Source organism: Urocitellus parryii, unplaced genomic scaffold, assembly GCF_045843805.1.
Source record: "Urocitellus parryii isolate mUroPar1 unplaced genomic scaffold, mUroPar1.hap1 Scaffold_70, whole genome shotgun sequence".
NCBI classification, from domain to species: Eukaryota; Metazoa; Chordata; class Mammalia; order Rodentia; family Sciuridae; genus Urocitellus; species Urocitellus parryii.
The window spans coordinates 184,098-197,249 of NW_027554136.1; the positions used below are offsets into that span (position 1 = coordinate 184,098).

At 36.3% G+C, this 13,152-nt stretch overlaps 1 protein-coding gene across 1 annotated transcript in view; it reads left to right on the forward strand.

Annotated features, from left to right (window-relative positions):
- The window catches only part of LOC144252939 (dedicator of cytokinesis protein 8-like), a 98,314-nt gene that overhangs the window by 19,032 nt on the left and 66,130 nt on the right, over positions 1-13,152 (forward strand). The window contains 2 exon segments of the mRNA XM_077794960.1: positions 1,794-2,006; positions 10,775-10,924. Coding sequence (XP_077651086.1) covers positions 1,794-2,006; positions 10,775-10,924 — 363 coding nt within the window.

Below are 13,152 nucleotides of genomic sequence, written 5' to 3' on the forward strand. Positions count from 1 at the left end.
TCCCAGGTCCAGCATTATAGGGCCCAGTACAAAAGGGTGAATCTGGAGCTGAGAGACAGTGGAACCTGCACACATAAAGCATGCTCTTTCTTATGGCATACCGTCAGAGCACTCAAGTGAGTCAGCTGGCTGGGTTTAAAAGCCAAGTAGGTTTTTTGTTTGTTTGTTTGTTTTTGGTTTTTAACATTTATTTTTTTAGGTGTAGAAGGACACAACACAATGCCTTTATTTTTAGGTGGTGCTGAGGATCAAATCCGGGTCCCACCCACCTAGGTCAGCGTTCTACTGCTGAGCCACAATCCCAGCCCAAGAGCTGCGTGTTTTGAAGAATTAGAATAGCACTCTTTATGGAGAGATGCTCAGACTGTGAGACAATGAGCAACATTTTCTGTCTCAGTCTCATTCTGCTGCACCTTTGTATCAAATGGAACAGTGAGGCCACACACTTGAATGGAATGGGGAGGCCACAATTTATTTAAGTTAAATACATATACGTGACTCCTCATGTATTTCACAAAGTTAGATCATGTTACACATAATATTGTATGACTTCCTTTTTTACTCTATTAATATGAGAGCATGAGTCACATAACCAGGGGATCTGTTCTGAGAAATGTATCCTGGTGCAAACACTGGAGGGTACTTACACAGACCAAAACAGCTATAACCTCACTAGGCCAAAGACTGCTGTCACATATGTGATGCTTTGTTGACCAGAATGCTGTTATGTGACCCATGGCTGGACCATGATTACCTTTAACTTCTAATGACTACATGGTTTTTGTGTTTTTTTTAAATGGCTGCATGATAACATTCCATATTATGAAACTCAGAAATTTCTTAATGCTTCTTCTTTTGGGGAACATTTAGTTTGTTTCCATTATTTTGCTTTTACAAACAGTGGATCAGAGATTCTCGTGTCCTCACATCCTGCACATTTGTCTAGTTATATCCTTAGGATAAATTCTTAGAAGTGAAATTTCTGAATTAAAGGGTATGAGCATTTTAAAAACTTTGGGTGTATATAAAGGTTGAGATCCTTTTGAAGAAACTTGTGAAATCAAATTCATTTTCTACAAATTCATGTAAATTCTAAGACATAATAATAAAAGTAGTAAGTGTGCATTTTGATTATTGCTAACACATTAGCATATGTAAAATGTATGATTTAGTAGAGTAGCACTTATTATTTTAATGAGGTAGATGGATGTTACAAAAATGTTCAATATAGAGAAATTATAGCACTCTATGTTCATTTTGTAGAACTGAAAATAACATTTTACCATAAAATTTAGAGATTTTACCATTGATCCATCTGTAGTTTTATAAAATATTGTTGATTTCAATCATTTTTTCTTTTCTTTTTTTAGAGGAGATATTGCTATGTGTTTTGCCCAGGCTGGTCTCAAATAATCCTCCTGCCTCAGCCTCCCAAGTAGCTGGGATTATAGGCATACCACCCACCTGGCCACAGTGATTTATTCTTTGTTGATTTCTATGAACAAGCCAAAAACTTATAGCAGTCCAACATATCTTTCAACCCCTTGCTTATGTCTGGTTTATTTACCTCCAGTGAGACACCACCTGTTTCCATATGGGAAGGATGAATTTGCATTTTAGGAGGGTCCAGTCTAGAAGCTAAGACATCATTCATGTCAAGTTCTTGGTTTGTTCCAGAAACTCCATGAGGCTGAGATTCTGTAGACTCGAGTTCAAGCCGTCTTGAGACATTCGGAGTCTAGTTCTATTGGTGCCCACTCTCTCTCACTAAGGCCTACCGTCTTCTCTTGCAGACAGGCCCCCACCGTGTGAACGTGCTGTGTGATGTGTCTGGGAAAGGCCCCCTCACTGCCTGTGATTTTGACCTCTGCAGTCTGCAGCCTGACCAGCGGCTAGAAAACCTGCTGCAATATGTGAGTTCCGAGGACTTTGAGAAGCAGAACTAGGAGGCCCGCAGGACCAATCGGCAGGCTGAGCTCTTTGCCCTGTACCCATCAGTGGACGAGGTAAGTGCAATAGTCTCCAAACTGGACAATTTAACTGAGGACTCAGGGTCCATAGGAATATTCTATCCTTCATTATCACTGTAGAGCAGCACCTGATGTTGAGATGGTATGATTCCTGGGGATGTTTTTTGTTTTGTTTTGTTTTCACTTAGGCAAGTCTGCATCACAGCAGAGCCAATTATTGATCATAATACAGATGGGATTCTGATAATAATAACTAGTATTTTCATAGCACTTTACAAAACATGTTTACTGAGATTAACTTATTTAGTCCTCAAAACATTTTAAAGGTCTATATGGAGCAACCCTACTCAGAGTCAAATCATCCAGTTTTTTAAGGATACATATTATTAAATATTGATGTTCTTTAGTGTTTCCTTAACATTATTTTATTGGTCCTTTTGTACAACTGGAGAGACCTGCTTTGAAATAATTTCAGGCTAAGATAATCACAGCCATGTGCCCAGTATATGGAATTTTAGGATCTTGCTTGTCCACCTCTTTCTTTATTGAAGCTGACCTGTGACAACTGGATAATTTAGACCTTGCCTGCAGTCACTTGCTGGGATACTTTGGAAGGGATGAAAGTGGCCATTATTCAAACCTTGTGTCTGCTTGGGCTCTTTGTATTATAGAGGGCTTTTGGCCTTCCCTTCTGTGTATCAGCTTATCTACACTGTTGGGTCTTTGCAGAATAGATTCCTGCTATATCTTTGCTATTCAAATTTTATTAAAATTTCAGTTGCAAGAAGTAAGATTTGAAGAGATTTTTTCATTAAAAAAAAGATATGCCATATACTTATATTTGAAATTTGGACTTCAGGTCAAGCAAGAATATCAGGAAGCCTAATTCTCACCCCCTGTGATGCCCCCCCCCACCCTGGGAATTGTTTGCTGACTCACATTTTGATGTCCTTACCATTGGTCAGCAAAAAGGACAGTTCAGGAAACAGCAGTCATTAGGTACAACATTGTAATATGGAAATATTATTGAGGACATTGACCATCCAGCACCTCTCCTCAAGGAGCTAGGGAGAGGGAATAGGCCTCAAGCCCTCAGGCAAAGATTTGTGCATCCTGAGACAGTGTGCATGATCAGTGGGGTGTGCATCTCCCGAGTTCGTCACTAAGAGTTCCTCACTGAGAGTTCCTGTTCACCTCTACCAACCATGACAGCTTCGTTATTGGAGTCCTGAAGTTCCTTTACCTTTATTTTCTTGTTCTTATTTTCTAACCACTTCGTTTTCTCATCTAATTATTTTATTTGCAGTTTTATCTGCAGCCTCAAATCCTCTTCTGAATGAGGCAGATTAGAAAAATAAATTAACATACCTATAGTCCCAACCACTCAGGAGGCTGAGGCAGGAGGTCACTTGAGGCTAACCTGGACACCATAGTGAGACCCTTTCTCAAAGAATTAAAATGAAGTTAAATACCTCACCTATATGTGGAATCCAAAAATGTCTACTTCATAGAAACAGAGAGTAGAAAGGTACTAATCAGTGGGCAGTGGGTAGGAGTAAAAATGTTTATGGAAAGGTACAAACTTTCAGTTAGACTAGAGGACTAAGTTTTAGTGATCTGTTACACTATAGTGACCACATTTAATGATAATATATTGTGTATCTTTAAATTGCCAAAAGAATAATTTAAACATTTCTCAAAAAAAGAAAAGATTAATTGGTAAGGGAATTGATATGTAATTAACTTGGTTTAATCTTCCTAGAGTATATACATAAATCAAACTTCACATGAATATACACAATTATTATCAACTTAAAAAGCAAGTACATATGGGTTGAGAATGTAACTTAGTGATAGAATATTTTTCTAGCATGCATGAGACCCCTGGGTTCAATCCCCACCATTGCAAAAGTGAAAAAACAAAAAGTACACTAATAGGAATAATATGTTTAATATTATCATCTCCATTTAGATTAGAAAGTGAGAATCAAAGAGGTTGAACAATTTATTCAAGATTCAGCAAGTCAGGCTGGGATTATAGCCCAGTGGTAGAGTGCTTGTCTTGCATGTGTGAGGCACTGAGTTCGACCCTCAGCACCACGTATAAATAAAATAAAGATATTGTGACCATCTACAACTAAAAATATATATATGTTTTAAAAAAAAGATTCAGCAAGTCAACTAAATTATAAAACAGGGACCTCACATGCTGCCTCCACATCACAGGTTTGTGTGCTTGCATATGCTACCTATTATATTAGCACATATAACTGAAATTTAAAGATGGCATTTTAAAAATCATATCTTCCAACTTTTTAGTTTCTGTCTACATTAAAATTCTTTGCCATATTTGTCAAGAAATAGTAAATCTGACTGATTTGACCTCTACTTCTTTCTTTTTCCTCCCATTTCCGTGGAGATGCTAACATGTAATAAAGAAAGCTAAAGTGGACACCAAAAGAGAGAAAGGAAACCAAAGGATTAAAACAGGGACAGTAGGACATTAGCTAATTCAAGTCCCCCTGGTGGACTAAATGGGGGGATGCCCAGTCTGAACTGACCAAAACAATGAAACATAAATTGCCTCTGAAGGAACTTTGTTTTATGGTCCGGAAACTCAGATGCTACTGAAAGTTATAATCTAGCCAAGTTCCTAAATGGCTGCTTTTCTTGAGTAAATAGGAATGCTTTATAATTAGCCGACCAACTATTTGTAAATTTGTAGGGCTAAAATGCTTGATGGCCTCTGTACCAGCACTTTTAAAATTTTGAAGCTGTTCTTACAGAAATCGCCTTTGTACTTATAATTTGTACTTTATACAAAGAAAGTCCTGTGGAATTGAGGTGAGTCTCTGCCTAATCTGAAAGGATTATAAATGTTGATTTTTTAAAAATAATACATTAATGACATTATTCTATATCATCATTATTTTATTTCCTGGAAATAAAAGTTAGAAGAGGTGAAGTATTAGATCCAAATTTTGACTAAGTCAGTAGGAGAAACCAAAGTAGAATTCAGCCACCAAACTTTGCCATGTGAGTTCTGTCCCTGATTCACAGACCCTAAGAAAAGCATCTTATGGGTTGATTTTTAAGGAAGACACCACCACACTCCAAATAACAGAAAAAGAGTTTGCTTAGGAAGGACTCTTGGTTACAAGTGCCACTCTTTTGGTTCCCAACTAAAACCCAATTTGGGGGTTAAAAAGTGTGGGGGGAGAAATACTCATTGACTCACATAACAAGATCAAAGGTCAGCAACTGTGGAGTTGGCCTCAGGGTTCACTGAGTCTGTAAGGGAAAGAATATCATCTCTCTCATACTTTCTCCCCTGAATCCTCTCTTTATTTGTATGTATTTCCTAAGATAATAAAAACAACAAGTATTCACTAGAGCTTCCTATTTCCTCTTTCTTCTTCCTCCTCCTCTCCTCCTCCTCCTCCTCCTCCTCCTCCTCCTCCTCCTCCTCCTCCTTCTTCTTGTATGTGTGTGTGTGTGAATTAACTCCTATTTCAGACAACTGGGAAGGCTCAAGAAATTCATAAAGAAGAAATTTGGGAAATATATCACCCAAATGTTATAAGGAGCCTTGTTTGGATCCTAATTTAACAAATTGAGATGGAGAATTTTAAACTGACAAAATATTTAGTGGCAGTAAGAAATTATTGTTAATTTTTTAGGAGTAATAATGGTATTACTGTTATGTTTTCAAAAGTCCTTACTTTTTAGAGATATTTACTGAAATACTGACAGGTGAAATCATGTGATGTTTGGGAACTTTCTTCTAGTATTGAGTGGGGGAGTATAGATGAAACCAGGCTAACTATTCATTGAAATTGTTGAATCCATATGAGGTAAATGATGATTCATTGTATTAGTCTCTTAACTTTTGTATATATTTAAAATTTTCCAAACCAGGCACAGTGGCACACGCCTATAATCCCAGGAGCTCAGGAGGCTGAGGCAGGAGGATCGCAAGTTCAAAGCCAGCCTCAGCAACAGCGAGGTGCTTAGCAACTCAGTGAGACCCTGTCTCTAAATAAAATACAAAATAGGCTGGGGAGGTGGCTTAGTGGTTGAGTGCCCCTGAGTTCAATCCCTGGTGCCAAAACTTGTAGATGGACACGATACCTTTATTTATTTATTTATTTTGTCATATATGACAGCAGAATACATTACAATTCATATTACACATGTAGAGCACAATTTTTCATATCTCTAGTTGTACACAAAGTAGAGTCCACCATTCATTCATGTCTTCATACATGTACTTAAGGTAATGATGTCCATGTCATTCCACGTCTTTCCTACCTCTGTGCCCCTTCCCTTTCTCTGCCTCCCCTTCATCCTACCTAGAGTTCATCTAATCCTCCCATGCCCGCACCAACCACATCATAAATCAGCATCCTTAAATCAGAAAAAAAAAACATTTGACACTTGGCTTTTGGGGATTAGATAACCTCACTTAGCATTATATTCTCCAACTCTATCCATTTACCTGCAAATGCCATAATTTTGTTCTCTTTTAATTCTGACTAGTATTCCATTGTGTACATATACCACATTTTCTTTATCCATTCATCTACTGAAGGGCATCTAGATTAGTTCCACAGTTTAGTTATTGTGAATTTGGAGGCTATAGTTATTGATGTGGCTGTGTCCCTGTAGGATGCTGTTTTTAAATCCTTTGGGTATAGATCAAGGAGGGGACAGCTGGGTCAAATGGTGGTTCTATTCCCAGTTTTCCAAGGATTCTCCATACTGCTTTCCATATTGGCTGTACCAATTTGCAGTACCACCAGCAGTGTATGAGTGTGCCTTTTTCCCCACATCCTCGACAACACTTATTGTTGTTTGTATTCTTAATAGCTGCCATTCTGACTGGAGTGAGATGAAATCTTAGAGTAGTTTTGATTTCCATTTCTCTAATTGCTAGAGATGTTGAACATTTTTTCATATATCTGTTTATCAATTGTACATCTTATTTTGAGAAGTATCTGTTCAGTTCCTTGGCCCATTTATTGATTGGGGTTTTTTTTTTTGGTGTTAATATATTTGAGTTATTTATATATCCTAGAGATTAGTGCTCTATCTAATAGTGCATATGGTAAAAATTTTCTCCCATTCTGTAAGCTGTCTATTCACTTCACTGATTATTTCTTTTGCTGAGAAGAAACTTTTTAGTTTGAATCCATCCCATTTATTTATTTTTGTATTAATTCTTGCACTATAGGAGTCTTATTAAGGAAGTCGGGGCCTCATCCAACATGATGGAGATTTGGACCTACTTTTTCTTCTGGTTTAATTCCTAGGTCCTAGATTCATTTTGAGTTTTGCATGGTGAGAGATAGGGGTTTAATTTCATTTTGTTGCATATGGATTTCCAGTTTTCCCAGCAACATTTGTTGAAGAGGCTGTCTTTCCTCCAATGTATGTTTTTGGCATCTTTGTCTAATATAAGGCAACTCTAATTATGTGCGTTAGTCTCTGTGTCCTCTCTTCTGTACCATTGTTCTACAAGTCTATTTTGGTGCCAATACCATGCTTTTTTTGTTACTATTGCTCTGTAGTATAATTTAAGGTCCAGGATAGTGATGCCACCTGCTTCACTCTTCTTGCCAAGGATTGCTTTATTTATTCTGGGTCTCCTATTTTTCCAGATGAATTTCATGACTTTTTTTTTCTATTACTATGAGAAATGTCATTGGGATTTTGTTTGGAATTGCATTAAATCTATATAGTGCTTTTGGTAGTATAGTCATTTTGACAATATTAATTCTGCCTATCCAAGAACAAGGTTGATCTTTCCATCTTCTAAGGTCTTCTTTAATTTCTTTCTTTAGTGTTCTATAGTTTTTCTTGTAGAAGCCTTTCACCTCTTTCATTAAGTTGATTCCCAAGTATTTTATTTATTTTGAGGCTATTGTAAATCCTCATTTCCCTTTCAGAGAATTTGTCACTGATATACAAAAATGCCTTTGATTTATGGCTGTTGATTTTGTATCCTGCTACTTTGCTGAATTCATTTACTAGTTCTAGAAGTTTTCTGGTGGAATCATATTGTCAGCAAATAGTGCTAATTTGAGTTCTTCTTTACCTATCCATATCCCTTTAATTTCTTTCATCTATCTAACTGTTCTGGCCAGTATTTCAAGAACTATAATAACTAGAAGTGGTTAAAGAGGGCATCCCTGTCTTGTTTCAGTTTTTAGAGGGAATGCTTTCAACTTTTCTCTGTTTACAATGATGTTGGCCTGGGGCTTGGCATAGTTAGCTTTTATGATGTTGAGATATGTTCCTGTTATCCCTAGTCTTTCTAGTGTTCTGAACATGAAACGGTGTTGTATTTTGTCAAATGCCTTTTCTGCATCTATTGAGACGGTCATGTGGTTTTTATCTTTAAGTTTATAGATGTGATGAATTTCATTTATTGATTTCTATATGTTGAACAAAACTTGCATCTCTGGGATGAACCCCACTTGATCATAGTGCATTATCTTTTTGATGTGTTTTTGTATTCAATTTGCCAGAATTTTATTGAGAATTTTTGCATCTATGTTCATTAAAGATATTGGTCTAAAGTTTTCTTTCTTGGATGTGTCTTTGCCTGGTTTTGGAATCAGGGTGATATTGGCCTCATAGACTGAGTTTAGAAGTGTTCCCTCTTTCTCTGTTTCCTGAAATAAATTGAAGAGTATTGGTATTAGTTCTTCCTTAAAGGTCCTGTAGAACTCGGCTGTGTATCCATCCAGTCCTGGGCTTTTCTTGCTTGGTAGGCTTCTGATGACATCTTCTATTTCATCACTTGAAATTGATCTATTTAAATTGTGTATATCATCCTGATTCAATTTGGGCAAATCATGACTCTAGAAACTTGTTGATGCCTTTGATATTTCCTATTTTATTGGAATACAAGTTTTCAAAATAATTTCTAATTATCTTCCGTATTTCTGTAGTATTTTTGTTATATTTCCTTTTTCATCATGTATGTTAGTAATTTGAGTTTTCTTTCTCCTTCTCTTCATTAGCATGGCTAAGGGTCTGTCAATTATATTTATTTTTTCAAAGAACCAACTTTTCATTCTGTCAAATTTTTTAATTGTTTATTTTGTTTCAATTTCATTGATTTTAGCTCTGTTTATAATTATTTCTTGTCTTCTACTGCTTTTGGTGTTGATTTGTTCTTCTTTTTCAAGAGCTTTGAGATGTAATGTTAAGTCATTTATTTGTTGACTTTTTATTCTTTTAAGGACTTAACTCCATACAATAAACTTTCCTCTTAGTACTGCCTTCATAGTGTCCCAGAGATTTCAATATGTTGTATCTGTGTTCTCATCACCTCTAAGAATTTTTTAATCTCCTCCTTGATGTCTTTTGCAACGCATTGTTCATTCAGTAGCATATTATTTCATCTCCTTGTGTTGGAGTAGCTTTTAATTTTTATTTTATCATTGATTTCTAATTTCATTCCATTATGATCTGATAGAATGAAGGATAGTATATCTATTTTTATATTTGCTAAGAGTTGCTTTATGGTCTATTTTATAGAAGGATCCATGTGCTGCTGAGAAGAAAGTATATTATCTCATTGAAGGATGAAATAGTCTATATATGTCAGTTAAGTCTAAGTTGTTGATTGTATTACAATTGTAATTGTATTGTTCAGTTTTTATTTGGAAGCTCTATTAATTGGTGAAAGATGTGTGTTAAAGTCACCCAGAATTATTGTGTTGTGATCTATTTGACTCTTGAACTTGAGAAGAGTTTGTGTGATGAACATAGACACTCCATTGTTTAGGTCATATGTATTCATTATTGCTATGTCTTGTTGATGAATGGTTCCCTTAAGCAGTATGAAATATCCTTCTTTATCTCTTTTGATTAACTTTGGCTTGAAGTCTACTTTATTTGATATGAGGATGGAAACCCCTGCTTGCTTCCACAGTTCATGTGAGTAGTATGATTTTTTCCAACCTTTCATCTTCAGTCTGTGGATGTCTTTTCCTATGAGATGAGTCTCTTGAAGGCAGCATATTGTTGGGTCTTTTTTTTTAAATCCAGTCTTCTACTCTATGTCTTTCAATTGATGAGTTTAAGCCATTAACATTCAGGAATATTATTGAGACATGATTTGTATTTCTAGCCATTTTTGTTTATTTTTGGTATTTAATTTGACTTGGTTTCTTCTTTGATTAGTTTTTTCCTTTAGTGTAATACCTCCTCTTGCTGACTTTCATTGTTGTTTTTCAATTAGTCTTCATGAAATATTTTATCAAAGATGTTCTGTAGTGCAGGCTTTCTAATTTAAAAATTTTAACTTTTATCATGTAAGGTTTTTATTTCATCATCAAATCCAAAGCTTAATTTTGCTGGATATAAGCTTCTTGGTTGGAATCCATTTTCTTTCAGAGTTTGGTATATACTGTTCTGGGATCTCCTGACTTTGAGGGTCTGGGTTGAAAAATCTGCTGAGGTATGAATTGGTCTCCCCCGTATGTGATCTGATTCCTCTCTCTTGTGGCTTTAAGACTCTATCCTTAGCCTGTATGCTAGGTATTTTCATTATAATGTGTTTTGGTGTGGATCTCTTGTTATTTTGTGTTTATTTATTTTTTATATGGTGCTGAGGATTGAACCCAGTGCCTCATCTGTGCAAGGCAAGCACTCTACCACAAAGCCACAACCCCAGCCCTTACCCTTCCCTTTTTAGTGAAATTCCCCTGTGACTTTTTCACTGTTTTAACATGTTTAGATAAGGAATCCAGCAGGTCTAACTTGTTTTTCTCTCTACTGCTTATTTACAGATCTCAGAAAATTTCCACTGTGACCTGAACTCTGACCAGTTTAGAGGATTTCTGCGAGCTCATACACCCTCAGTTGACCCATCGAGTCAGGCAAGATCTGCAGTCTTCTCAGTCACCTACCCATCCTCAGACATCTACCTGGTAGTCAAGGTAGTTAAGCACAATGTGATATGCACATGCTAATGTTCCCATTATTGCTTTATTCCCAGCCTGTGTGTGGGGTGAAATGACAGAATATGTCTACATGTCCTTCATGGGATTTGAATTGTTTCCTTCTCAACTTGCTCCTTTTGCCTTATCAGTAAAGTCTGTTTGGCTGTTTTGTTTTCACAGTACTAGGGATTGAACCCAGGGCCTTGTACATGCTAAGCAAGTTATCTACCAACTGAGCTACATTCCAGCCCATAAATTCTGTTTTGAATACTAGAAAGTCTTGGGTTTTTTGGAGTCCTACAGTCATGTAGATACATGACTGACAAATACCTAAACTTTCTGAGATACATCTGCCAAGTGGAAATGATCACAGTGACCTCAGTGAGTAGTTGTAACTTCATATTAAAGCCTTGTCCTTCCTCCTAACTAAAGAATGTGAACTTTGCTGTGGGAGAAAGGAACAACATCTTTCTTGTAGTTTCCTCACAATGTTCATGTTTTCTCAGAAACCATCAGCTAAATGTTTCCAAGTTCAATCTCTGACAGACTGAGGTAAGGGACTGTGATTTTCAACTTTCACTCTCCATTTCTATCACCATCCCACATACTGTGCCTATGGAGAGTCAAAATCTGTGGGGGCATTGCAGCTAGAACCTTCCATTCTATGCTGTACTCTTGGCTGATGTAAGAAAACCATAGACTTTTGCCACATACCAACACAATTGGATAGAATTCAACAGCAGTGGGTATTTAACTAACCTCAAGCCAAACAATTGGACTTATTGACTCTACACCAAGACTGTAAAATAAATAAAAACAGCAAATCCCGGTATCTGATTTCGTATACATTCAGCCTTCTGCGTTTAGAACATTTTCAATTTAGCTCAGTATCTTATGTCCATAATCCCAACGATTTGCCCAGGATCTTGTGGTAGTAGCATATAGATTCCAAATAATTCAGATAACTTAGAAGTTACTTTCTTGACACCATTTTACAAAAACTATGAAAGATGGGAATAATCTAAAGTTTGAAGGGAACCTGATTAAGCTTGTGGAAAGTATGGTTAAAAAATTGTTGCTAAAAAGACACATCTATAGTTGTCAAACATGTCCTTTCCATTGTAGTATTACTTAGAGATTCAGAACATTTAGCTTAAATTACACTGTGGCTGTCCTAAAAATTCACAGTTGTCTCTTGATCTAGGAAACCAATAAAACCAACACCAGTTTTATGGAGTAAAATTGTATTTCAAACTTACTTCTTAACAGATGACTTTATTTTGATTGATCCATAGTAGGTTACCAAATAACTGTGGTAATATCTTTTGATTACTATCAATAACAAAATGTGTTCCCAAACTTTGAAATGTATAAATGTATTCATTTGGCAATAACAAACATACTTTAAATTATCTGGATATAATTGTGAAATTTAAATATATATAGCAAGACAATGCCTAGTTTGCTTTCTATTTATCTTTAGCATTTATCATTGCTGCTTTTCTCCTAAATATGTAGTAAATGCTGTTGTAATACTTAGCTCATACAGGTAGGCATCATTTGATAAAGAGGGGCTTCTTTCTATCGTATTTTTAGTCTCAAGATGAATAACAGGATTTTAACCATATTTTAGGTACAGTCACCTTGTTCAAGTATTAATATGCTATGACTTTAGGAGGTCATTTCACATATAAAGATTAACCTTAAGCTTTCTAAGAATTGTTTTAAAATATACAAATCAGACTGAACAGAGATGAAGGAAGCCTCTCTACTTTAAAAGTCCCAGATGGGTCTGAGGTTGTGACTCAGAGGGAGAGTGCTAATCTAACATGCATATGGCCCTGGGTTTGATCTCCAACACTGAAAAAAACAGCCCCTCATTATTCTAATATGCTCCTTTGCCCTAGCTCCCATGGTTGTGAGGACTCATGCATTTCACGACATATACTTTTACACATCAATCATAAAGGACCGTACCATGGGTATTGTATCACCTTGTGGTTCCTTCTCATGAAGTACTTGGAGTCTCCCTTGCCCAGTATTGTCAAGGGATAGTACCTCCTGCTCTGGTTGAATCTGGACTTTTCTGCTTCCAGATTCTGGTGATCCCTTTGCCATGGGTTTCAAATAAAGCCAGGGCATTCCCCATCCTTGCCTCAGGATCCTGATTAAAATATTCATAATCTTATGTTCAAAGTTTATTTTAAAGAGCATGTTTTTAATCA